Below are 27,670 nucleotides of genomic sequence, written 5' to 3' on the forward strand. Positions count from 1 at the left end.
TTGCTGGCTGGCTCTTTTCTTCCTCAGGTGGCTGCTGCTTGGCAGGGGCAGTGCCCAGCTGTGCCCAAGGGGGAGCTGGGCCGGGGTGGCACAAGGGGCTCGGGGTGGTGTTTGGGCTGGAGGGGCTGCAAGAATGGGCTGTCAGGATGACACAGTGCAGTGTCAGAGGGTTGGTGTAGCTGCTCAGGCAAAGGCAAAGGTATTGGCAAAACAGCACGTTGCAAGTGTTTGTAAAAGCCTGTTCAGTTTGTCCATGCAGTCTCTGGCTGAGCCTGGCCTGGGCACCAGGGGCTGTGACTGCCCGGCAAGAGCTGTGCCTGTTTGTGTGGTGACAGGGGTGGGCTCCATGTGGCACTGCCTGGGCATGGCACTGGGGTCATCCCGGCTAGGCAGGCTTGGAGGCTGTTTTCTGTGGGTACCTGTGAGTTAAATGCTCCCCTTCCATCCAGCAGTGTGTCAGACTGAGAGGCACTGCCCTCTAAAGCTTGGAAAGCATGCAGATAAACAAAGTGATAGTTTTTTAAAGATTTCAAAAATTAAAGGTCAGTTTAGGCTGTGCTAAACAAATACACTTTTTTTTTTCCTTCTTTAGTATTTGACCTTGAAATACTTATTTTTACATGCCTGCAAGTCAGGCAGAACAAGCTGTCCATGCAGCAGTCCTTAAGGGGCCAGGCCAGAATAGTTGTGCCAGGGGCAGGGAAGGCTTTTCATGCTTACAAGCTTTGTGAAGTGCTGCTATCAAGTAATTAAAGAATTTTCCCTGTTGCCTGGTAGTGATTAAGCTGAGACTGTGCCTCTGTTTACAGCAGAAGAGGGGAAGGGAGAGATGGTTGTAGAAATCTTTGGGGAATTTCTAAAGATGCAATGTTCTTACCATTTAAGTACTTAAGTTGGTTTGGGTTTTTTGACCAGCCGGTACAGAGGTATTTCTGTAGCAGCAGATTTTTTTCCCCGGAGGAGCAGAGCTGGTTTCCTTGTCTGGGACTCCAGATAAACACACTTATGGTGTGTGGACCCCTACCTGCAGCAGAGCAAGGCAGCAATAGTGATGTGCTGTGCAGGGTACAGGGACAGCTGTTGACAGAGTCCATCCTGACCAGGCCTTGTGCCAGACCCCCTGTAGGACTGGGCAGAGAGCAGAGGACCAATGGAAAACACTGGAGGTGCTCTGGATAGCCTCCCTGGGAATGGCAAGTCAAAAGGCAGAGAGACACGGAGCCCCCATCCCGCTCAGAAATCTATTGATTAAAAGACAGGATGGTTGGGGAGGAGGAGGGCAAGAACACAGCAACATGAGTCAGAGTGTGCTGTGACTGAGCAGGACATGGTGACTTTCCCCTGGCAATGACCCTACTTTGAGGGCTTCACTACCTACTTACTGCTGAACTAATTCCATCCAGACAGGATGTGTCCCTTTGGTAAATAGGAGGCAAAGAGTTCATCACACATTCACTATATTGCTGGGAATGGGAAAAATGTCAAAGAAGGAGGGGAAACATCAGGCCTGCCAAAGCATTTAAATAATAGCATCATTCCCAGCATTACTGCAGTAAAAACACCTTGGCCAATCTCAGTCTTGGCCAAGACCACACCAGCAGTGTGGCCATTCCTGCAAACAGTCCCTGCTTAAATTGAGTGTGATTTCAATAGTAGAGAGATTAAAAATACACATTAAAGTTTCCCTCTGATGGCAGCAGTTTAACATGATGGTGAATGGATTTTTCAGGCATTTTTCATGCTGGAAAAGCATCTGGATTTGTCAGTGCCTGGTTGTTACCTCTTGGTGTCACATCTGTGTGCACACTCAGGCCATGCCAGCCCTGCTGAGTATGTGGAGAGGGAAAGGGACACGAAACCTTTGCTGCCTCCTCCCAGCTAAGGAAGGAGCTCGTTGCCACTTCCAGCCTCCCATGCCCACCCTCATGGGGTGTTCACAGGAGCTGTCTGTAAGCAAAGGTCACTTTTGTCACTATGCACTGGTGGAGACCCTGCACCTGGGGGTCACCTCTTCCCCCTGGAGCAGCCCATCCATGCTGGAGTCCCAACCTCTGCAGAGCCCTCACCCACTGTGCTGTTGTGGCCCCAGCACTGCAGTTGACATGGTGGTGGCATCTCTGAGCACAGAGCGCACCGAGGGCTGTGGCACCGGCCAGCCAAGCTGGAAGGGTGGATACTGTCTCATCCATCGTCACATGGTCACGTTCCTGCCATCAGGAAAGGCAGCATAATAGGATCTGAGTCTAACTGACTGTGGACAATTGCAAGGCAGCACCCACAGCCTCTCCTCCCACACCCAGGACCCTCTGGCTGTGAGGTGGCAGGCTGAGGGGTGGGTGCCCCAACTCCCCCTGGTGCCCTGGGCTACTGGCAGGGTCCTGGCAGCAGAGGACGAGTCCAGGGTCCGACATGGTGACGATGTGTGGGTGGGCAAGCCCCAGCCCCACGGGGAGGTCTCCTGCAGGGGCCGTGCTGCTCTCAGAGGTTGTTGTTCTGGTTGTCCTCCGTGTACGTGCCTCCGCTTTTTGTCAGTGGTGTGGTCTCCTGGATGCTGTCGTGGTGGTGTCTCACCCTTGGGGACAGAGAAGGACAGCTGAGCTGTGGGGGGGCCCAGGCAGAGCCAAGACCCTGCAGTGGTGCAGCTGCCTGGGAGCACCCCACTCCCTGGTCCTCTGTGCCCCCTCAAAACTGGGGCCCCATAGCCCCAAGCCCCCCACCAGCCCTAAACCCCCCCCAGCTTTAGACCCTCTCTCAGCCCTGGGCCCCCCAAACCTGTAAAAGGCTTTGGCAAGGGCCAGAGCCTCTTTTTCTGCCTCTGGATCAGAACTTACTTTTCTCTGTTAAAAACAATGAAGTCCCTCTGGAGCATCTCCAGGTGCTTCTGGATGTGGCTGGCCTTTCACATTGGAATGGAAAAATAAAAGAGATGGGAAATAAATTCACAGCTGACACAGAAAGACATTGCAAGGGCAATTTCAAGGAGGCACAGCAATATCTTTAGACACAGAGCATCTTTAGCCCTGCGGTGGGGAGAATGGCATTAAGGTTCTCCTCTCGCACTAAGCCAGTGCATAAACGTTCTGCCACAGGGAAGATGTGGGAGAGTTTTAGGAATAAAATTGGTCACGAGGGAAAAAAATGTTCTGTTCAACCAGTTTGCTGTGGTCTTGCTAGATGGCAATCATCTTCCGTGGAAAATGAGAGACGTCCTTGACCACATGGTTGTACCTGCTTGCTCTCACCTGGGAGGAATTGCTTTTGCTGGTGCCTTTCTCCTTCTTAGCCAAGCGCTTTTTTTTTTTGTGAAGAGGTTTGGATTCCAGAATCATTTCTTCCAGTTCAAAGGTTGGGTCACAGTTTAGTCTGCCTTTCTGGAGGGGAGAGAGAGAGGCAACCGTAAGTGGTCAGAGCCTGTCTTGAGAAGTCTCTCATGAACTGGACTGTGCCTGAGAGCTGAATTTTGTAAAAGGATGCACTAATTACAGCTGCACATGCAGCCAGAGCAACTGCTGTACTCCTGCCATACTTTGTCAGTTCCTTCAGCCAGAGGGCATATTCAAGGTGTGACAGTGGCTCTTTTTGTGCTCCTGCTTCTACTCTGCCCTTTGGTGGCTTCAGAGTGGCAATGAGGATGAGGACAGTGTCCTGGCTGGGATGTGCCTCTTTAGAGTAGCACAGCAGCCTGCAGAACTGGTCTTAAAGCAATACAGAATCACACCCACAGGGGGGGAAATACATATAGTTAACAAATATTCACAGTTTACCCCAACTTCTACGTGGCTGAAAACCGCACACAGCAGCACTCAGACTGTTCTCCACAAGTATAATGTTACTTGTGTGCTGTTTTAATCCAATTTAAAAAGGCTCAGAAACGCTAATCTAGTGTATGTGCTATTTACTGGGAACAATGAGCTTGTTAGGGCAGACATTACAGGAGGAAACAGTTCCCATAAGATGATGGGTGATCCCCAGGCTGCTGCTGAGCCCATTCTGGTGCACTGGGTGTTTGGATGTTGGGAGCAGCATTGTCCAGAGCATGGCTCACAGGCACTGCCCACATGTTCCATCCCACATGGACCCACAGCCCAGAGCCTGTAACACCAGTTCTGCACCCAAAAATTCCAGGAACACTGTAAACAGAGCAGACCAGTTTCGGGGCACCCACACTGCAGTCATCCCCCGTTACTCTTCATTACACCCACAGGGAAGTGGCAGCCCTGCCCTGGTCTTCCTTTTCCCCTTGTGACACCTGATGCTCCAGTGGAAGTTTGTCAGAACGTCCCATGTCCCAGTGCCAGGTGTGAGGACAGGCTGTGGCGTGTGACACTCAGGCACATCGGGAACATTTACACTCAAACAGCCTTACCGTGGGAATGAATTCTGGCATTATCCTCTTCTGGAGAACAGCATCCCAGTTCACATCAGACAGATACGGGAAGGCCTGGATGTCCTTCAGCTGAGAAAAACGTTTCTCGGGATTCAGCTCGAGCAACTGCAGGGAGAGTTAAAGGGGAGAGATGAGACCATCCCCACGGGGCACACGCTCCGTGGAGTGGGGCTGAGGACAAGTGGCACTGCAAGGGACAAGGGACACTGCATCAACACTGGCACTTGGACCGGTGCCTCTCTGCTGCTCTGGCTCAGAGTCCCTTCACCAGGGTATGCGACAGGCTCACAAGCTTTAACTCCATTTATTCCTATTTTTATGAACGACTTTCATCCGCATTGAAGAAGCGGGCATTGAGGCAGTACAGTGGCATTAAACAATTTGTCCAAGGTTAAAAATAACCATTTGGAACGGGGAGTTAAACTCAGGCCTTTGTGTTCTGCATTTAACACCGTATCAGTAAAACACCCCGTTTTCTCACTCTACTAATGGAATATTCTTATTCCAGTGTGAAAGCCATGCCTTCACACTGTTTATTTTCAGCATTTTTTAACGTTGCTGTAGGAATTACTTGCGTGGAAGGAGAGGGTTGAAGTTTGTCTCTGTTCAAGGCTTATACATTGCATAATCTCCTGAGAACATGCAGATCAAAAATGCAGCAGGAAAACCAGATGATCCAAACCCTCCAGGGAGGGTGTGGATACAGTGACCCCCCCCCAGCCCTCCTCATGCTGATGTGCAGCTGGGCACACAGCAATGTCCCCACCACCCAGGTCCCCCTGGGCTCCAGCCCAGCACCAGTGCTGTGGCTCTGCAATGACAAACATCTGCCTCAGACGTTAATAAATACAAAACTCCACAGGGGATGGTTGAGCCAGGAAGGAGCCGCAGTCGGCCTCATATATAATACATCTGGCTGTTAAACCAGATGCAAAGGGGCACTGGGCAATTTAAATAATTGTGACATTGCATTATTTATTCACAAGGGAGCCTCCATGGCTTGCAGCATGCCGTGGTTCCAGGGAAAAACTTTCAGCACAGAAACACAGAGGACATCTGCAGTAAATATCCCTGTGTTACTGTTGGGCTCAATGAAATATTGGCTTCATTGAATTTTAAGCAAATGGAAATATTCTTCAATTTTCTTCCTGGAAAATAGGCTGTGATTCTGTCTCAGCAAAGAATTGATGGCCTCTTTTCATAAAAATGTTTCAGAATATTTCATTAGAAATGACAGAATACTTACACATACTATTTGGAAAAAAAAATAGATGAAAGCTTCATTAAGTACTACTTTACTGCCTACACTTATTTGAAAATTAGAAAACCATTTACATACTTTCTGAAAATGTGCTTCCAGTGCTGCTTTGCAGGGGTCAGTGCTCAGCTTTGCTGCCGCTGTGTGCAGACAGCATCTGACACTGTCAAGCTACAGTCTTGTTTATTGAAGCTGTGGCTTCTCTTCAGATGGGATTTCAGCTTCAAAATTATTCCAGTAATGATTTTGAAGCAAGTCAAGATTTTAGGGGTTATTACAGCATAGGAAACTCTATTGAAATAAAATTGCAGTGGTGCATAAATCACGTGACATCAAAGGATTTCGACGGCATCGGCACCTCCTGCAAATATTTTCCATCTTGGAACAAACATTTTTTTGAGGATTAAAAAAATATAATTTTTTTTGCTGAACTTATTGACACATATATCAATATCTGCTTCTAACCTAGGTCATTCCAGAGCGCTGGAGGACACTCTGGAAGCGAAGGCTACCGTGTCCTTAGAGGAGATGCAGCAGCAGCCACCACGTGTGCCAGCCCGGGACACAGCACTGCTCGCTGCCATCACCTCCTGCACTGAGCACCAAACGCTGGCATTTATTACACGGTGCCACCCAAATGTCACTGACACCAGCCTGGACACTGATTGCAAGGACTCCCCTCCCCGTGCACTGCGAGTGGCAGGAGCACTGGCACACCCCGGCCCCTCGCCCGCCCCGCGGCCACCTCACCTTCTTGATCAGCGACACCATGTCCGGGGACCAGGCGGCGGGGTACATCACCTTGGCTGTCCTGAACACGTGGGCGATTTCGTTCGTGGAAGTGTTGGAGCGAATGTGATACGGCCTCTGTGGGAAACGCCACAAGGTGAGCGTCTGAATTTATCTGCTTTTTTTCCAGGGCTCCTTGGGAAATCTGTTTAGAGTGTCGCACAGTCTCTCTGTGGGACAGTCCCCAGCCTCCCGTGGGACATTTCTCTCTGCGTGACCACGGCTCAGTTGAAATAAACAAAATGTCAGCAAGATCTATGCTAATAACTGGACATTTAACAGCAGGACAGGCAGGAGCAAAGCCCAGAAGTCAGAGTTAAAACCAGCATGGGTTTGCTCAGCCTTATCAGTTTGTATCTTACAAGACTATGACACAGAGTGCTGTGGTTAGAGCATTCCTGATATTCCCTGTAAAATGTGCCAATGTTTTCAGTTCTTCACTCGTGCCAGGGACAATGCCAGCAAAAAGGAGCTGGATTTCTCCTACTGATCAAATTAGCTCAGAAAAAGATGACCCAGGAAGGGTAACCAGCCCCAGGTGGGTGTCAGGCTGCAGGATGACTGTCCCTTTACAGCAATACTGCTGCCTTACCTGGAGGGACACCTTACGACGGCGGGCTGTTTTCATTTGGAAAGTTTTGATTACCAGATTTTGACCTTATGTTGGGGGGAGGAGAGGGGGCGTTAAAGACACATTTAAAAAATAGGGGCTATAAACAGTGAGATCAGATCAGGTGCAGTGTGCATGACGCGTGCCGACACTAGATGGACCTCAAGGCCTCCCTTCACTTCCCCCGCGCAGCAGCCACCCAGGTGCCATCTCACCGCGACTGTGCCATCAGGTGTCAGCGTGCAAAGGCATCTCTGCTCCTGCCCTTGGAAACAGTGCCATCGACTCTAAAATCAGTGTGATGCACAGTCCTGACATTCATTTAGCATTATAAATGGAAAGCTCAAATATTACACTAAGATGTTTACAGGGATGTGGCTTCAGTTACCCAAGAGGTCAGGCAGCCACATCCCCTCCATGTCTGCTAACATGATCTCTCACAATTTGGGACACACAGATTCATCTGAAAAATCTCTTAATCAAAACATTTTTTTAGGCATTCTGCAAAGACTTATGATAGAGTTTTTAAAAACATGTTTTGCACACTCATACTGAAAGAAGTTTCAGAGCCTCACAAGATTTTAAACATTCTACTTTAAATTACATTCTCCTTTTGTTTCGAAGAGTGTAATTTTTAAAATGTTGTCCCACTTTTTTACACAATACTTCCAAAATACTGATGTATTTGTCTGTCTACAAGGCCCCCAATCTTATCTATGATCTTATCTGTATCAGCAGCAGAGCTCTGATGGCACAGGCTTTATCCATCATTTGCTCCAGCTGCTCAGTCTGATTACAACAGCAATGAGATTTTCTTTCAAGTTTCCTTTTTTCCCTTGCAGGATGGGAGCTCCAGGTAAAGGACATTGCAGCCCAAACCTCAGGAGCTGTTGCTTATTTGCCTTGTCCTGCTTATGCCAACCCAGAGGCCCTGAGCTGGAGCAGGGAACCACCACCACAGGATGTTCTGTATTGCAGCAGCTTCTCTGAGCTCTTGGCCATCACAGGAGCTGTGGTGGACATGTAGTCTCTACTTCCTATGATGTGATAACCTCTAAAATCTTGACTTTGGCTTGGCCCTCTCATGCCTGCTACAAAGCATTAACATTCCCAACAGTGTCCCAAGGACAGAGCCGGCCGGGCCGGGAGCCCCACACGTACCCGGGTCCTGAGCAGCTCATAGGCAGTGACTCCCAGTGACCACCAGTCCACAGCAAAGGAGTAGCCAGTGGGTTTTGTGGAGTTAAACATTTCAGGTGCTGTGAAATACAGGGAAAAGAAAGTTTGCCTTGCTGCAATCCCAAGTGGGAATGAGCAACACAGAGTGCCTGACCCACACCCCTCCTTTGCTGCCGTGCTCCTGCACCAGCAGCACCCAGCAGCCCCACAGGCCCCTGCACATGAACCTCTCAGTGCTTCTCTGCCCCCAAAGCCCAAAAGGAACGAAGTCTTTTTACTGACAGAGGAGTTGCCCATCATCCATGGAAAACGGGCTCCAGGAAGCCTCTGTGCCCCAGCAGTGCTTGGCAGATCTGCACGTTGGGAAGCTGCTCCCATCCCACTCATCTCTTTGTTCATATTTAAAGCAGTTCAATCTGGCAGAGCCCGCTTCCAGTCTCAACCATCAATGAAAGCAGCTCTCTGGGAACATTAATATGCAGCGTAAATGCAGATGTGGTGCCAACTGCACCCTTGGCAGGGAAAAACAAATTTTAACTGAAGGAAGCCTGAGAGCCACAGCTTTTAATGGGGAGCCGGTGGGGAGGCACCGACTGAAATGTTCTTTCTTAGCCAATAAATTTCCCTTGTGAGAGTAAGGAAAAAAAAATACTTCAAAATTTTTGTACAAGCTGGGAGGCAAGAACTGATCTAAAACCAACAAAACAAGGAGCAATGCTTTTTTACAGCCACTCACTTGGCCTGAACATGGAGTAACGCTAGTTTTTAAAGCAGCCATTTTATATAAAAATTCAAATTATTGCTAGTGATGCAGCTGCATAAGACTTGTGCTGATGTACTAAGGGACCAAATACAAACCTTTGTGCTTCATTTTCCCTTCTCAAGGGTAACAGGAGCACTTCATCATCACTACACAGCGTGACTGCTGCTTGTAAAACGCTCGGGGATCTCAGGGGTGCAACCATCTTAGTTTATAATCAAACCCATGCTGTACAATGTGGCATCATGGCACTGAAATCCATGTTTGCAGTGTACTCGAGTCCATCTGCATTTAGGATTTGCAGAGGGATACAGTGCACGTTCCCCAGCTGCACTGAGGCATTCCCCGTCCCTGTCCCACAGCCCCTCTCCGGGGTGCTCCTTATTTCAAACCAGTATGTACATTTTGGCACAGACAAGGAAGAAAAGAGTCCAAACCCCCATCAAAAAGGACTTCACCCGTGTCCCACCATAAAATGGTAATTCAAGAAGGTTTAACTGGTGTTGGTTCTCACCCATGTAGGGCTTTGTGCCAGCGATGGTGGTGACGTGGATCTCCTTCGTCAGCATCGTGGCGATGTTGAAATCGGTGATGTGCACGTGTCCTGAAAGAGAGAGGTTAACATGTAACAGGATTGGCTTTAGTCTCACATGAGAAACAGTTCTGAATCAGAAACATGAAGTAAAATACTCCATGGAAAGTAGCTTCCAGCAAAAAAAATATTCTGGTGGGAGAATTGATAGAAAATATTTCAGCTTGCAGGCTGCTTGCAGTTGTGTCTTATTACTTCAAATATCCCCTTATTTTCCCTTTGGGGAGCAAAAAAATGGGAGTTCTCCAAGAAGTAATTTAGCGATGATTGTTTTGAGTCTTCATAAATTTGAGGGGAAGAGAACTGAACTTTTCTCACAGAAAAAATTCCACTATGTTTTAAAAAATAAAAAGTAAAAAAAAAAAAAAAAATAAATCCCTGATGTTTGGCTTTCTAGTTGCTTCCCATTTGGTGTTCCAGGTACTAAGCACTCCCTCCATTTGCCTCCAGTGTGGAACCAAGCACCTTTGGTAGCCAGCAAAAGAGCCTTGCACAGAAATCCAAACATCATGAAACCCCCTTGGGGCAGGAATGGGCTCTGCTGCCACGGCTATAATATGCACAACTGCTGCCTTTGAATCGAAAAGGAAATAAAAGAGGTGGATGTGATCCACAGGGGGATGAGAAAGGCAATGCTCCCACCTAGCTCCTGCCTGTGCTTTTACTTGTCTTTTTTTGGTTTTTTAGGCACTCAATTTATTATTCCCCATTCACTGTCGGGGAGCAGAGCAGCCCCACATGGACATACAGGTGATCAGACCTGGCTGGCTGCACTGAAGAGAATCTCTCTGAAACTCGTGGGTTAGTTCAGCCCAATTCTCCGGATCAAACACAGGCAGGCTCCGCTTCCCCACCTCCTTCATCTCCTCCTCAGGCACTGAGGCTGCTCACCCCTGACAAAGGTGAGCTCATTATCAACACATCAGCTGTTCTGTTTCCTGTGTTTTGCAGCCTTATTGTCCCCTCGGTAGTAACAGAGGGGAGCTGGATTGCTGCTGTTTTCTCTAACCACAGAGATCGAAGTAAAGTGGCTTTTGCTGATAGAGATGCTGTGACAACACCTTCCTCAGTCATTAGCTTCAAACAGCTAGAAATCCACTGCTGCTCTAGTTCACGAGTTAAAGCAGAATAACATCACCTTTATAGGTCTAGAAGTTGATGCTGTGGCAATGAACTCCTGTTTTCTTGTCTGGATACTGTGAGCATGTAGGTAAATATTTACAACTGTGCCTATATATCTGTTCTGTGAGAGCAGTGATACAAGTTGCCTGCTGCAAATACCTGATCTAGTTGGGGAAATGTGGAGAGTAAAAGCAGAACTTGTGATTTCACCTGAAACCTCTGTATCACACCCCTGTCCTGGTGAGTTGTGGCACTGCTGCAAGAGCACAAACCAGGCGTTGGCACTCTCCCCTCACACAGTTCCCAACAGACCTACCGAGCACGTGTTCCTCCCTGCTGCTCACACCATCCACAGGCACTCACTCCCCCAGCCTGCCCACTAAAGAGCAGCATCATATCACTGGGGAGCACTTGGGAGAAAGAATGACATCCAACTGCCCTGTCTGGATACACCCCCTGCATCCCTGTGCTGTTTTTCCTTTCAACTCCAGCTCTCATTCCACTTTGCAGGGAGCTGTTTTCATAAATATGAATCATAAAGGCTTATTAGGAATTTGATATTCCAAGCACAAACATGCCTTCCTCTGGATCCATCTTTTAAATTATTCACTTCAAACAAATCACAAGTTTTATAAACTAGCCCACTTGAGAAATGACCAAATCCAGTCAGTGAGGCTGAGGAAGGGGCTCAGGGCAGTGTGACGAGGCTGAACAGTTATGGCAGTGTTACAGACCAGGGTGGGAGCTACTGGGGCCCATGAGGAATGTACTGGGGGTTGCTGCTGAGCTTTAGGGTCGAACCTTAAGGCTCATGTTTTCCTGATTCTCAGCATCTCTAATTGCAGGCAGTTCTGAACCAGCACAGCCAGAGCTGCTCTTGAGCACCACATGGCTCCTTCCCCAAGCCTGAAACTGGCACTGCCAGACCAATCCTTGGATTTGCCTTAAGGCAAACAATTTTCTTATTGCATTCAGCACTTCTGTTACTTCATAATTCCTTCACCTTTCTAGAACATCTTTTGTGCAAAAAATACAAGGCTTCTGCAGATTCAACTAAGAAAACATTTTAAAGGATATGAAATTAGAGTCCCCAGGAGCTGTGGATCGTGGAGGCTCTTGGACAGGCTGTGCCCTAACTTTCTCACCTGAGATGAGGGAGCAAACATGCCATGCCTGCACTGGCATAACTCACCCATTGCAGCACTGCCCTAGAGAACCTTCTGGCAGCAGTACAAGAAAGGATCCTGAGCACAGCCATTACAGGACTCTTGCAAAAAACCTTTGTTTTACCAGAGATAAAACTGAGCCTTTCTTCAATTTTATTAGACAAATGACCTGGTCAAAAACTCCTGATGAATTAGCCACAATTCCCAGAAATTGCCATCTGTTATATCCGTTCATTCCCAGGTGAGCTGTGCTGTCACTGAGCCAAATTGACAGAAGTGTCTTTAAAGGAGGAAATCACTTTGTGCTTTGAATGACTGCTGGAGGTGTCATCTGCTGGGGATTTTTTCCCTGGAGGACCTGATCCTAATCTCTGATGTTGAACAATGGCTCTTTCATTGCACAGAAAGTTATTTGCCTGATATTCCACTTTATAATTCCTTGTCTGAAATTGATATGTCACCAACCAGGGTGACAGAGGCGAAAGTGTGAGGTGTGTGTCAGGTCTGTGACAGTGTCAGGACAACACATTTCGACCAACATGTGGCACAATGAAAGGCATTAAAAACTGAACCCAGCCTCCTGCACCAAGATCAGGTGATGTGCACGAGGGCTCCTGTAGCCTCCTTGGCCATTAACACCCACAAAAAGGGTGCTGGGGTCTGTAACAGAGCAGGAAGCCTTTCCAAACTTAAATCTGAAACGTGAAGGAATCAAAGCTGTAAAGGAACTTTACAGCCCATGGGAGATGGGCTAAAGGGCAGAGTTAGGGGACAAAAGGAATCTAAAAAATGAAGGACTGAAGTCTGATTGCTGAAGGTACTTCATATTCTTGGGGAACTGGTCCCAATCAAGAACATCACAAAAAAATTAATTTTTAGCTAATTGCATCTATTTTGTGATCCCAGTTGTGAAAGTGGGATGGTAATGGGAGAGGAGAGAGAATGGGGAGCTGCAGCTCTGCACCACAGGGAAGGAGATACTGAAAAACAACCACGATCTTCTAGGCTAAATATAGATAAACATGCAGCTACAGTAACAGCTACTCTGGGGACAAGAAAAAATTGAACTCTGTGTGTGACCAAAGCTTTCTGTATGCCTCGGAGGACCTTTGCTGCCATGGATGAAGAAAAGGAATACTACAAGTCACAGAGAGAAGGACACTGGAGTCAAGGGTATGTCCCCAGGAAAAAACTGAAACCTCTGCAAAACACAGGTGAAACCTCGTGGTGAACAGGGAGCAGGCTCAAAACTCCTCCTGAATTGCAGTGTCATTATAGAAGTTTGCAGGTTGCATCCTTCTGGGCTGAATGCAACTGCAGAGATGAGCAGAGTTTTTTCCCCATTTTTTTTCTCTCTTTGAGGAGCACTGACCTACGTTCCCACGGCCACAGAGATCTCAGGTCCTCCTGGGGGACTGTGTCACCCCAGTCTGAGGGGCACAGAGGTTCTGGGGAGTGTCTGCCAGCGAGGGCTGACCAAAGATAGCCTTGCATGGGGAGCCCCAGCAGTGCTGGCAGAGCAGGTCCCCAGCACATCAGTGAGGTCAATGTTCTCCACGGTCTGAGCATGGGATAACAGCCAGAGAAGGACCAAGTGAGGCAGGACAGAGGCTCCAGCCCCTGGAGGCAAAGTTGCTTTGCTTCCAGCTCCTAAATAAATAATCAGCCAATGCTCTGAACTTAGAGGTCGTATGCAAACAGATCGAGCCTGGGCTCGGTGCTGCCAGGCAACCCTGGTCACACACATGGTCATGCAGAGCCAGGTGATGCCTCCCTTGGGAGATGCAGCATCTGAAGTGATAACAGATTCAGATATGCCTCTTCCCTGCACTGACTTTTTCTCTTCAAGCACCTTACTGTAGCTGCTAATTAAGATTTCTCACAACAAGTCAGTTACATGGAATTTTTCAAAAAATATGAGATGACAAAGTGTTTCTCTAATGATTTACAAGCTAATTAATATCAGACAACTCTTCACTGTGAGAGGTTTGCTGGGGAAAAAAATGTGACTACAGAGTCATGCAAGAATATAGTCAAGGGTTTTGCTGAGAAACACTACTGAAAAACTGATAGCAACATCTATAACATACTCAGCCCCAAATCCCCTTTGGAGCTCCCTCCCAATACCAAATGCTCAAGGAAAAGGAAAATACCTGAATAAGGATTATCTGTTGCACCACAATTCATTCTGTTTGTGAACACACACTGCACAAACCCTGCAGTGACACGAGCATTACTCTTCAAACAATGCATTTTGAGTAAGTTTTAAGCAAGAGCCAAGAAAGTGTTAAAATCAGCAACTGACCCCGAGCAGCACCAATGTGGGGTCCCTGCCAGTGCCTTGTAGGGTCATCATCAGGTCAGTCAGCCAAAAGAGTTGTGGGTTAAAGCATCATTAGAGGGTGCCCAGTGCCCAGAGGTATGAGACACTGCCACTCAAAAAGCAAGTGAAGCACAAAAGGATGGGATGGTGCCACTTTCAGCTGGGCTGAGGGAAAGAGAGCAACACTAAACAAAGGCACCAGTGAGCACCGAGACTGCAGCTTGGGTCTCCTGTCTCTGCCTCTGCTTTTACACATACACATGACAACAAAGCACCCGGCACTTACCGTGCTCATCCAGTAAAATGTTGTCGGGCTTGATGTCTCTGAGAAAAAAAGCGGAGAAGCAGAGACAGCCATTAGCCTAGAGAAGTGACAGGAAACACGGCTGCAGGCACTTCAGGAAAACCCAGGCTCTGGGACACGCTGGCAGAGACACCGTGCCCTCAGAGCCTCAAGGCTTCTCAGCTCTGATGTTCCTGTTTGATTTAGGCATGAGACAGTGACTAATCAAACAGCAGCAGTGGGTACAGAGCCAGGGCTGTGAAGGCTGCAGGGGTTTGGGTGAGCAGCACTCAGGTGAGTCCACCCACAGTTAAGTTAGAGCTTTTTTTTACCATTTTCCTCCTGTTACTTCTCAATCTGTTTCAATACTGTGTTGAGAATGGTTCCCCATTCACTCAGTACAAATTAAATTATTTTCACATCTTTGGTCTAGAAACAAGCATGTTCTCCACAGGTTTTGTTCCTGAGTAAAAAAAACCCACAAAATCATACCTATAGCAACACTGCAGGGAAACGCTTTCACCAAAGGGAGGAAATGCACACCTGAGACACTGATACACCCATTGTGTCCACCTCAGTGACTTTACAAGCTATTACCTGTCTTTAATGAGCTCATTACACCGGCCCCCATTGAGTGCCTGCCCAGCTGATGCCATTCAGTGCCCCAGGGAGAAGGTCCCAGCCACAGGGCAGGCAACAGCTACAGTGACCCTGTGCCAGCTGCTGCTCCCCACAAGGCCCAGGGGTTCTAAAGGAAGAAATGAGCAGGTTTAGGATTTTATCTTTGAAAATTCGATCCCTAAGATACAGTTTAAGTTCACCAAGCCACCTGGAATCAGGAAAACACAATATACCTAATTGTCATGTAATAGCTTACAGCTCTCTGGCCTCCTGTCACCCAAACTACTTCCAGTGGATTATAAACACCACTTACCTTCCTGGTGCCATCCCCATCACACAGGTAAACACAGGAACAGGCATCATGAGCACAGCATGGGGCTGCGCCAGGTAACTGGCTGGTTCTCCCCATAAGCACAGCAGAACTGTTTCCAATTATTTTTTTAATTATTAATTTTTAATTTCTAATGTGGCTTTTTCTGATTTCCCTCAGTTTGTCATACAGCCTCTGGAATTACACCAGCACAGTAAGATCGTTCTCAGGATGCCAAGGATGACCGGGGATAATGCTGACTACTGTTTATTTGTGTATTTCTTTTTTATAAACTGGTTATACCATTTCCTAAACTAAAATATATTAATATTTCCTATTCTTTTACATCTAGGTGTGAAATAATTCCAACCTGGGTTTGCTGTCTCTGCACAGCTTTGTTCAGCCACACGAAGCCACTGCTTCCCTGTCTCCTGATGTTCCCAATTACAGCTGTTGCAGTGTAATTGACTCAGTTGAGTCACTTTATCTATCTAATATTGTCCCACTGGGTTACAGTGTTAATTAAACAACTTTCATTACAGTGTTAATTAAATAACTTCCAAATTTTACAGCCTGCCATACATGTTTTGTTGTTCTTGATTCACCTTAAACAGATGCAGCTGCACGAAGTGCACACTGCAGATTCACATTGGGGCAGAAATCCATGCAGGTTTGGCACAAAACAAGCAGTACAAAAGAGGAGACCCCTGAGAAGGTGGGAATTGTTCCCAGGGTCTGGCCCTGACCTAAGTAGAGCAGAACCACTCTGGGGTCTCATGGCTGTGGGGGCAGCTGAGGGGTTGTTCCTCCCTCACACCCCAGGTGTGGCAGCCAGACACTGTGGACAGGAACAGGAGTTCATCCTCCCCAGCCCCTCCCCAGTGTGTGCCTTCCCCACCAACAACCAGGACCATTTCAGTTTTACACTCTGTGCCATGCTTAATTCTTGCACTGCACAAGAACACTCCTCTGGAGTGATATTTATAAATGAGGTGACCTTCTTCTTGCCTTTATTGACCCTCATAGTCCCTCCCTGCTCATCCTCCCTGACAGTAGCTACTTGGTCAAACCCGTGGGTGCCCAGGGATATGCTGCCCATGACACCAGCAGGAGAGAGCTGCATGTCCATCCCTCCACAGCCAAACCCTGCTTCCCAGCCAGGGGAAAGCTCTTCCTCCTCTGCTTCTCTGCAGGTCTTCAAAGGTGTGGCAAGAGCTCACACACATTTTTTCACTGTCCATGAGAAATCTTGGTAGCCAAATCCTAGAAAGGAATTTACCTCACAGAGAAAAAAAAAGCTGTGTTTGGGCCCGTTCCTCATATTTTGGTGGGGTACAGAGAGGGGGACAAAGGGAGGCACCTCCAAGTGTGAACACAGGGGAGTTGTGAGTGCTGACACCTACCCTCCCTGGACCATGACAAATATTAATGAGCTACAGCTAATTAAATCTATTAGAGACAGCTTTTTGCAGGATGAGCAGAATATGCTATTTCACAGCTACCCCAGAGGGAGAAATCAGATGCTCTCTGCTGTATATGAAATGCTTTTCTTGGGGAAGCCTTGTGTTTCACATGAAAGCAAACATACGTGGGAGAATATTTTGTTTAGTATTTAAGCTTCTATTTGTCGTTTCACATCAAAGAGGAACGAGCCTTCCCCCCGTGCAGCCTGTGGCCATCAGCCCTCCCGAGGTCCCAGCTGACCTGTGGATGATGTGCCTGCTCTGCAGGTAGTCGAGGGCCAGCACCAGCTCGCAGATGAAGAGTTTCACTGTGCCCTCTTGGAACCGCACGTTTTGTTGGAGGTGGTAACGCAGGTCCCCCCCAAGCAGCAGGTCAACAACCATGAACATGTCCTCTTCATCCTGGAAGGAGTACCTGAAAGAGCACACACATGGTTCAGGGATGGCAGCACTGAAAAACAACAGATCATAAAGTGACATGTGGTACTTTGGGGAATACTCATCATTTCTCGAAACTTTTCCACTTGAGAAGTAATTTCATTACCTTCCCACGCTCTGTTTCCCAGTGTGACTAAAATCCTATGGCCACACTTGTGGTGACAATAATTTAGCCTCAGGTCCATAACAGTCAGAGCAGATTGTTTGAACAACTCCAGATGGATTTTCTGCCTTCTCTGAGCACCTGTGGGAAGTGACCACAGGAGCAACACAGAGGGGCCCTGGCCCAGCACAGCCCTGCCCAGACCCTCTGGTCTCGCTGTCGGGTGCCAGCTCTCCCAGCAGCAGCCTGTCCATGAACCCACGTGCTCAGCACAACAGGGGTGCAGCTGCTCTCTGCCAGTCCTCTGTAAGTGACCTTATTTGATGGAGTGTTTACCCAGTGTCCCTCTGAGAGGGGCAGACTACCAGCTACGAGCCCTTTCCTCATGGATTTTTCCTTACCAACACACCGACTGCTTGATGGGATGAACAGCACCACAAACCACACCACAGGCCACTCAAAGCTTATAGTCTGTGTATCACTTGGAGTGCAGGAAAGCCACAGGAATGGTAAAGGCATTCTGAGGCCAGGGAAGGCATGGCAAGAACAGGGACACTTGCATGGTTTGTTCCCTACAGGTCTGTACATATGTACACGCTGGTCAGTTCTCAGCTGCTGAGTGAGCTTTGCCTGGAACTGTGTGTTCAAGTAGGAAAGCAAAGTATGGAGATATGACCTGGGAGGTGTGGCTGCACCTTTTCCACTCATACCAACACTGAATGGCAGCTGCAGCAAAATCCCAAGGGTTCACCAAACAGCACCCAGGTTACAGGGGATTTCAAAGAGGAGCAGTAATTCAAAGATTTGTGATCTTCAATGTGTTTTAGCCTCATTTCTTGTGTTTAACATCGATAAGTTCTACTTTATTCTAAAATTAAATCCAATTTTCAATAAATGTAATTACCTACCACCCCAAAGGACTCCTATACCTACAGGATATTAGCCACTTTATCACATGGTATATGAGCTCACACCACTTGGAATGTTACTGGTGTCCTAATAAAATTAAGAAGAACGCAGTGCCAAGGGACACTCTGCAAAGAGCCCTGCTTGGCCATCGATCCTATGCTGCTGCTGGGACCTGCTGCTGCTGCAAAGAGCACCATTAAATACAGGTGGGTTATGGTGATGGGCAATATCTGCCTGGGGGGCACTGCAAGGGGACACATGAATAAACTTTCTTGTGCTGTCTGGGGGGACAAGGGAGATAGATAACTGCTTGTTTCATTAAACAGGATTCCCCTGAAACCAGAGCCCCGGTGAGCAGAACACACCAGCTGGTCCCAGGACAGGCTTGCAGCAGACTAGGGGGGGTCTGGTCTCAAAGGCGTCTGTAACCGACTGTGCTGACTGGAACAGTGAGCCAAGGAACCACCTCTTACCATAAATTAACCAAGAAGGGGTGTTCCAGGCCCTGCATAATCTGCAGCTCCTTGAAAACATTTCTGACTTCATTACGCTCCACACACTTCTGTTTGTTCATGTATTTCATGGCGTACATCTTCTTGGTGTCAGTCTTTTGCACCACACAGACCTAGGAGAGCAAATCAGGGGATAAATCAGAGATGATTTGTCAGCTAATTAGGGCTGGTAAAACCCAATGGCACGAGTGTTCTCCAGTGGCTTTGGCAGAGCCCACACTGCCAAGGCACAACTCTGTGCACTGATGCTGCAACAATGGACCTTGCCCAGGAATTTCTTGCCTAGTTTTCACCTGAAGAGAAATTTTGTGGGGAAGGTGAGCAGAACGAATTTATCACCACAAGATGGGAGATAGAGAATGGCACAGAAGTCAACATTTCCTTTAATATCACTCACTAATCATGGTCATGTCCATCCCTCCCACACTAGTTACTGCTGGGGAGAGCCCCCTCCACCACAGAACTACAGTTCAGTCATGGGGAGCAGCACCTGCTCCTCGCCTTCCTGGGAAGTGTCACTCAGCTCACAGTGAATCCTGGGCTTTGTTTGAGGGATACTGGGCTTTGAATTGTAACTTTTCTTATATGTCCCCAAATCTAGAAAGAAACATCACTTCCAGGCAAGCCTCCGAGCCTGTGAGAGTGCACAGTGAAACAGGCCAGTGGCTCGGATTTGTTTACACAACAGTTTATGAGGTTGGGATGAATTTGCAAGTTTCAGTCAAACTTTTTTTTTTTTTCCTCCAGATAAATCTCTTTGTCTCTTTGTCTGAGATTTTTGTTGCCCTCTGCACCCAAGACACATCCCACTTCTGGCATCAGGGTGCCTTTATGTGAAGAGGTGAACGACCTTCTGCCAGCCTATACAAGTGGCAAATTCCACAACAGCATAAAAATAAAATGCACGACCGAAACTTGATGCTTAATAACAAACACTGTGTCTCACAGAGAAATATTTAACATATTAAGAAACCTGCCAGGCTTTCATATTGATTGTAGATGTTTATTAACTATGCATCATGATGTTCAGTGTTGATTTTCTGGGAAATCTTAGGAAATGCTAATTCAGAAACGTAATGAAATTCCATTCATTTGATTGATCAGTTTCTCATTTTAATCTCCTGTAATATAATTTGTGGCTACAGAATGGATGAGGAATCGAGCTCTGAATCCTTCCTGATTACCAGGAGTTGAAGCTCAGGTCAAGGCTCACTGACAATGCAGGGCTTTGGTTCTGTGCTGTCATGCAAGCCTCCAGTTCACCCACTTCCACCCAGTTACACCTCCAGCTGTCCACACAGTGATTAGGTCCCAAAACACTCACTTTTCCAAAGCTGCCCTTCCCAATAGCTCGCAAAATCTCAAAATGGTCGAAGGTAACTGCAAGAAAGAGGAAACATTTCAGTATTAAATGGCTGAGCAAACACTTGATGATATCACATTATTTCTATTTTTCCTCCATATGAGCTCAGAAAAATGAGGGATACCCCAGCAACACTGTGTTTCTTTTGGAGATTTGGGTGTTATTTAAACTTGGCATTTAGCAGGGATTTTTTTCACTCCAGCACAGCTACAAAGGCAAATTCCCTGGGTCAGCCTCTGTCAATGGCAGATCAGGCAGAGAACTCCCAAGCTGATGTTCTCACTCTGTCCTCCTGCCCTGCCTGTTAGAGATATCAGCCTCATCTTGCTCCTGCTGAGAACAAGTGCAAAGCTTAGTCCATGAAACCCTTATACCTCAGGAAAACATTGCCATTACCTTTTCAGGTAGGATGGCACAGTCTAACCAAAGCAAAGTTTAAGGTGACCAGCTACAGCACTTGGAAGGAACACGAGCTTTTAGGCACAGATGCCCTTTCTCAAACCCAGAACAGCTGCAAATATCAGAGTAAATACAAGCTGATGATGACTGAGTTTAACTGGATCTGTTTGCCAGTGAGACCATCAGAGAGAAGGGTACCTGCAGAACAAAAAGGGAGGGTGAAGATGCTTATCACCTGCAGGGGAAGATGAGAGGGGTGCCTGCTGTAGAGAGAGGTCAGCTTCAGTAGCCCTGTGCCATGCCACAGCCTCAGCTGTGGGGAGAGGGGGATCTCTGGTCCCCAGCACTGGGACCCCACATGGGGCTCTTCAGAGCAGGGCAGACCATGGCATGAACAGCTGGGCATTAACATCTGGAACAGCTGCAAATCCAGAGGAGTTAGACCAGCAGCCAGTTTTTGCATGTCCACCCCCTGTATCTCTATTGTCCTTTACAGGAATGCTTTCATGAGCATGTTCACACCCTCTGCCTCCTTGTTATTTAATGTTGATGTTTTCATTAACATTTTAAACACAGGCCTATAACAGCTGGGTGTAAAAAAAGCTAAGTTGCATACTTCATTTAAGACTCTCAAACTAGGTACAGGCAAATTGTAACCTTTCTCTGGTTTAGCCTTCCTACCATCCCACTCCTGAAGAGCACTGAAGTTTGTGGTGTCCAAGTCAGGAACCAAACACATGCTGTTCATTCTGAATCACACCTACAGAATTGACAAGCCACATTTCCCTGTCTGATGGCATCTAAAACAAAGAAAAAGACAAAGCTTTTGCCCTTCAGAGAAAAAACTCATGTGCTTTGCCAACTCAGACAAACAGTGTTTAGGAGATGCAAAGGAAGATAATACAATTGCCATAAAGAAGTAACTGAGGTATAATCATGAAACACTATTTTGTAAGCAGGGATCATATTTCTAAACTGAGGTTCAAGGAACAATATTTATGTTAAAAAGTACAGAGCCCAACCAGCCACAAAAAACATCCCTAACAAAGACCAGTCAAGCCTGCCAAAGTCCCCAGGGTCATCTGCCAAGGAAAATCAGTGCTTCAGGAGCTCAGGTCCCACCATCCCTGTTGCCCACCCCAGCACAGCAAGCACAGCACCACACAGTCTGTTACAACTCCCCTTCCTTTTCTCACTGCAATTTCCCCCATTTTCATCATAGTCTCTCCCTCCCTCTCTCCTCCTCTGCTCTGCAGCCTCAGGAAAACAAGTACTGCCACTCAGTGATCATGCCAGTCCCTCTGTACTGGAGAGTGGGACATGGTGCAGACCTAGGCAGAGGATGATGCTGATGCTCTGCTCGGTCCAAGGGCGATTTAAACACAGAGCAGCTGCTGGTGGGCTGGAGAGGGCACCAGCAAAGGACCATGGAATGATGTGTATCCTTCTGACCCACCCCTGTCCTCACCTACTATCTATTTCTGCTTTATTTTCCACCAAATTTAGTGGGGAGAACACCAGGCTGCCACCCCCTTGGATTCTTCCCATGCCCTTCAGCACAGGAACAGCACAAAAAAAATCTGGCTTTTCACATGGTCTCATCCTGACTATGCCAGGAGTCAGATCACTTTGTAGCCCTGAACCTTCTGTCTGGTTATTACATTCTCTTTTCAGCTCACTTGCTTATTATCCACAATTATCAGAGGAAATGCCGAGAGAAAAAAAATAATACTGTCACCCTGCTTCAGCTGAAGGCAAACAAAGCCCTTCAAAAAGTTCAAATAAAAATCATGGTGCCACAGAAGAGAGTAAAATTCTAGCAACAGTAATTTGGGAAAATATGCAAGAGTTATTAGGATTGGCACTGGAGCACCCATACCACTTGTGCTGTTCCACCCACCCTCACTGGTCCCAGAGGAAAAGTCTCCCTGTGGCACAGCCACAGAGGTGGGACTGGTCCCCACTGCCCACAGCCTGGGGGAGGGACCTGCCCGTGCCATGGAACACTGTGCTGCTTCCTGCTGCACCCAGCAGCTCTTACTTAACTACAATTTAAGTTGAAATTAGAGTAAGGACAAGATTGTGACATCTAAGGTGATATAGCCTGTGGTCACTGATTTGCAAGATAAGGGAAAATTCCATAGAGGACATCTCCGTTTCAGCCCGATTTCTCTTCCCTCAGTATAATAAAACACAACAAATTAGAGAAAAAACGTGCTACCACTTTTTAAATTTAGGCAGGGCCATGGAAGCAGAACTTCACTGGTCTGGATGCTGCATCAGTGTGGAAGGGTGGCCCTGAGCCCACTGAAGCCCAACAGACTGACACTGAACCACCCGAGATGGTCAGGATGGGGCCTTTCCTGGCATTGCTGTGTTTCTGTTGCAGGAGCTAGTGCTGCATGAATCATGTCAAACCCAGAGAGACACCCAGCAGAGACCAACCACCTCAGGGAAAATCCCACAGCCAGAGCACATCACCCGAGGAAGGTGGTCAGGAGCAGAAATGCTCATCATCCCGAGCAAGCACAAGTGGTTGTTCATTAGAGATGCCAAAACTGAGCATTGAGGTGCACCAGGAATAAAAATCTCCAGGAAAACTTTACAGCACTGGTTTCTTTTGCACTACAGCAACTGGGAAAAAATATGAAAAACAAAGAAAACTTGCAAGCAGTTACATTAATAAATTGGAAAGCGCAGCTGGTTTAGCCAAACAGCCACAGACCTGCAGTGGCACCATGGGGCACGTTGGACAAGAGTTGATGGGGTATCCAGGTCCTTGTATATTTTACTTTTAATTATATGTATTTGTATTTATCTACAGATGCATTTTGTTGTTGTACCTAGGTAAAAGCCCATATGGCAGTCAGCAAGCTGACTCATGCAACAGCAAATATATTTATGGAGCAATCTTTTAATGACTGTCTTTGTAATCTTGGCAGCACAGGGACCCTGGCCTTCAATACTGCTCCAAGCAGTACTTTTCCAACCCTCCTTTTCCAGCTGACCTAGGCTGCAGGCTCGGCCTCCCCATGCCTGTGGGCAGCACTGCCCAGATGGGCAGCTATCAGGAACACCCATGGGAACACTCATTGCTCAAGCCACCTTCCCACCACATTTCCTACCGGTCCTCCACATGCTGGGACCTCCAGAACAAACCTCCCCAGCCTCCAGAGCAGCAGTGTTTTGTCCCTGCCTTTGTGTGCCAGGGACACCTCAACACCAAAGCTCTGCTGACAGTCCTGCTCCCAGAGCCAGCTGCTGCGAGGGGAGGCAAAAGGACCCCAAAAAACAGATTACAGCTCTGCAGGGACTATGGGCACACTGCTGCTGCTGGTGCTGCTGGTGCTGCTGACCTCCACACACCCCTGCTGACCCAGAGCTCCTGGGTATTTTGCAGCCCCAGGATGGGCACTGCCCACAACCCTCACAGTCACAGTCTGCACTGAGGACTCTGCAGTCCAGCAGAACAAACAGGAAAAGCTCTTACCATCCTCATTCCCACTGAAGGGTGGTGACTTGCTGGAGGTGTTTGCCCCCATGGTGTGCTCAGTCCAGGCTCAGTGCTCCCCACTCCTCTGGTTCCACTCAGCCCTGGGACGGTGCTACTGAGGGTCAATCCCAGCAGAACTCGGCAATGTCCTGGTGCATCCTGGAGAGGGCAGGAGGCAAAAATTCACCATCACTCAGGATGAAGAAGCATTTAGAGCTTGCAAAATTCTCACTAGAGGTTCACTGCTCTGAGGGAAACACTGAGTGTCAGGGAAAAGCACATTACAATGGAGTTTATTAGGGAAACCAGTAACACCATAACCTTGTAACCCAGACCAGGACTGCTGCCCACTATGGGAAAGGTAGAAACAGATCAGCAGACCCAAAGATCTGAGGATCTGGCTCGTGTTTGCTATATTATCCAACACATATTTTGTAGCTTCAGTGATGACTAATTGTAGTGAGGGCAATATCCAAAATAAATGGACATAGTGACTTGGTTAGACAAAAATCAAAAAGCACTTTTGACTGCTGAGGTCACATGGGACAGTAAAAGCTATAGAAGAAGAAATTCAAAATGTCAACTTTTTGGTTTAAGCTGTTACATAGGTCTTTCATTTGGGACAAAATCATACCTTTCTGGGCTTTTTTATTGAAAAGATTCCATGTAAACTCAAGGTGCAGTTATCACACAAGTTCTTAAAAAATTTTTTTCAGATATGAGCTATGAACAAAAAAGCAAACCTGATTTCTGGCTTGGTGCTGGCTGCAGTGGCTGGCTTTCCTCTCCCATTGCAAAGGAACAGCTGTCATTAGCAGACAGCACAGGTTTCAGTTTTCCCTGACACGTATGGGAACACTGGAGTGTAGCACTCTGTAGAGTTCAGTGACAGCTGAGAGGGTCTGAATGCTCTCCATAGGGTACAGCAGCCACCTTACATCTGAAGCATTTACATGCAAAGCACCTTTATTTGCTTGGTTTTGATACTAACATCCCTTTGACATACAAGTTTATTTCTTGTTGGAAGTACAAAGCCCTAAAAGAATAAAATGAGGGAGTAACAGTGCATCACGATCTGGACTGTGTCCAACCCAGAGCATTCTCCAGGGCATCTGTTTGTTCATTGAATATTTTCTCAGATCTACACTCTGAAAACACCTACTAAGTAGCTTCACTTTTTTACTTTGAAAGTAACAAAATTGAACCAGAAAAGGGAGGAATCATAAAATATATGTCAGAGAAAAGAGAATTACAGGGAACTGGGGCTGCCATGGGATGCTGTGGGTTCCCACACCAGCACACCCAGCTCCTTCTCTCACGCTAAGGAAAATAAAATCTTGATTTCCCATCTCAGAACTGAAACAAGATCCAACAATAAAACAAATGAAGCAGCAAACGTTTACGATCCCTATCGGTGCCTCTGAAAGGAACAGACTGAGCCTTCAGTTTCAAACAAAGCCACTCCAGCACCTCTTTTCAAGCCCCAAAACTTACTCTTCAGAGGAAAAACAGACCTTCAGATGCAACAGCCATAAATCAGGTTCCCATGCCACTGTTTCTACACCCTGGTGATCTGACTGATGTCAGCCAAGCTCAGATGCCCAAGAAAACTCCCTTGTACAGCAGTCTGGAGCTGAATTTATTTTTGAAAATACCTCAATACGTACAAGCTCCGAGGAGGGAGTGCAGGTATTCCCTGAAGTTAAGCTAATCTGAGTACTAATTACAACCATTTGCATCTTTACAAAGTGTACCTGGGGTACGGTAATGATACATCCTTTACTCTTTCACGTTGCAAAGTCACAAAATTATTAAAATAATTACTTTTCCTCGGGCCAAGAGTACTAATGCTTCCACTCTAACATCATGCTCGAGTCGGACCCTCGCTGTTCCCGGGGTCTCGTCAGCGAGCATCTCACAGGCGTGAAGGCAGCCGGGCGATCCCGGCTCCCAGCCCCGGAGATGAACGCAAACCCAAAGCAAAGCAGAGGAACGCAGCCACCTGCGCGGTTTGCACTCGCACCGCGAGCAGGGTGTGCTCTGAGAGGAAGGGAGCGCAGCGGGACTGAGGGAAGGGCTGGACGTGCACCTGGAGGACGAGCAGCAGCCGCATTCCCCCTGGTGGGGACTGCTGAGCCCCTGGAAGAGGACCGTGATCTCCGAGGGTTCACAGACAATTTCTCTCACCCCCTCTGCGCTGCCCGAGCACCGCTCGGGGGGAAGCTGCGGCTCTGCCGAGCGGCTGGGACTGAACGGGGACACAGCCGGGAGGGACATCACCCTGCGCTGCGGTCCCAGGGAAACCAACGACTCTGAACTCCCCGCGGGCACAACGGCGCTCGGGAAGGACGAGAGCAGGTGCCGTGGGTGTCACCAGCAGTGCCATGGATGTCACCAGCAGTGCCATGGGTGTCACCAGCAGTGCCATGGGTGTCACCAGCAGTGCCATGGCTGTCGTCTGCGGTTCTCCTCGCCGCAGCCCGGTCCCTGGCAGCGCGAACCCCGGCCCGTAACCCGCTGCGGGCAGCGGCGGAGCTGCCTCCGGCGGGCACCGCGCGTCCCGAGCCGCCGCCGGCAGCGAGCGATCGCCCCCACTGCCCAGCCCCGCTCCGGGGCAGCGGATCAGAGCCCGGGCCCGGAGAGCACAGCCGGGGAGAGCCTACCTGGGGAGAGCGGAGCGCGGGGTCCGCGGCGGGACCGAGCAGCCGGCGGGCGGGAGGAGAGGAGCCGGGAGCGGAGGAGCCCCGAGCGGAGGAGCCGGGAGCAGAAGAGCGGAGCAGCCGAGGAAGAGGAGCAGCCCCGCCGTCGCCCGCCCGCAGGGTCCCGGCCGGACCCCCCTGGGCGGCGGGAGGAGCTGCGGCAGCGCGGGCGGGACACGCGGGGCCGGGCCACGGACACGCCACCACCCCCGCGGGGCCACCGCGCCGCCAGGACCTGTCCCTGTCCCTGTCCCCGTCTCCCCGCCCTGCGGCGGGTAAGGACGGTCCCACCGATTAGCCCACCGCCAGAACCACCCTGCCGCCCTCGCTCCTGGCTTAGACCTTCCCCTCCTCGAGCCTCGTGCCGTGACTTTTATCGCTTTTGGAAAGGGGAGGGCCGGGCTCTGCCCCCCGTGCCCAGGTGCGCACACCCACCCACTCACCCACACACCCCCACCCACCCACCCGCCTCGAGCAGAGCAGGGTTCCATTCGAGCCCGGCCCCGGTCACTCTGATTTTGTAAAGCTGAGTCCCGGGCTCCCGGCACCTCCCCTGCCCGGCCTCATTCCCAAAGAAAGGGTCCCATAAGAAGAGACACATCACATTTCCCACCCCATTGTCCATACCGTTCGAACATCGGCTTCTCTTCTCTCGTTCCTAAGTGCCAGGAGCAGGCTCAGATTCCCGGGGCTTCAAGGGAGAGCAGTCCTTGTCCCAGAGCAGACAGAAGTCAGAGCAATTATCCAGCTTTAGCCATACTCTTGTATTACTTAGAGAAGAACCAACGAGCTGAAACACGGCTTGGACTCCCCTAAAACTATCTAAACCAAATCAAATTATCTGAAAAATAAACCCATGGACTGCAGAGGGAGAAAGAAGCTGGATTCCTG

At 48.4% G+C, this 27,670-nt stretch overlaps 1 protein-coding gene across 2 annotated transcripts; it reads right to left on the reverse strand.

Annotated features, from left to right (window-relative positions):
* Nucleotides 1–623: 623 nt before the first annotated feature.
* Nucleotides 624–26,868, reverse strand: STK32A (serine/threonine kinase 32A). Of its 2 annotated transcripts, XM_051793464.1 has the most exons (13): nucleotides 26,744–26,868; nucleotides 24,078–24,239; nucleotides 20,150–20,205; nucleotides 18,787–18,938; nucleotides 17,105–17,278; nucleotides 14,473–14,510; nucleotides 9,498–9,587; nucleotides 8,206–8,303; nucleotides 6,396–6,512; nucleotides 4,367–4,492; nucleotides 3,243–3,371; nucleotides 2,832–2,896; nucleotides 624–2,572 (listed from the first exon to the last, which is right to left on the reverse strand). In XM_051793464.1, exons 2-13 carry the CDS (start codon nucleotides 24,127–24,129, stop codon nucleotides 2,479–2,481), a joined length of 1,191 nt encoding a protein of 396 aa, XP_051649424.1. In that variant the 5' UTR covers nucleotides 24,130–24,239; nucleotides 26,744–26,868; the 3' UTR covers nucleotides 624–2,478. The 2 variants fall into 2 exon arrangements, with proteins under 2 accessions (XP_051649424.1, XP_051649425.1); XM_051793465.1 differs by lacking the exons at nucleotides 18,787–18,938; nucleotides 26,744–26,868 and having other exon boundaries at nucleotides 24,078–24,169.
* Nucleotides 26,869–27,670: the final 802 nt, after the last annotated feature.

Source organism: Manacus candei, unplaced genomic scaffold (assembly GCF_025592945.1).
Source record: "Manacus candei isolate 608988 ecotype Guabito, Panama unplaced genomic scaffold, ASM2559294v1 h1tg000037l, whole genome shotgun sequence".
Lineage (NCBI taxonomy): Eukaryota > Metazoa > Chordata > Aves > Passeriformes > Pipridae > Manacus > Manacus candei.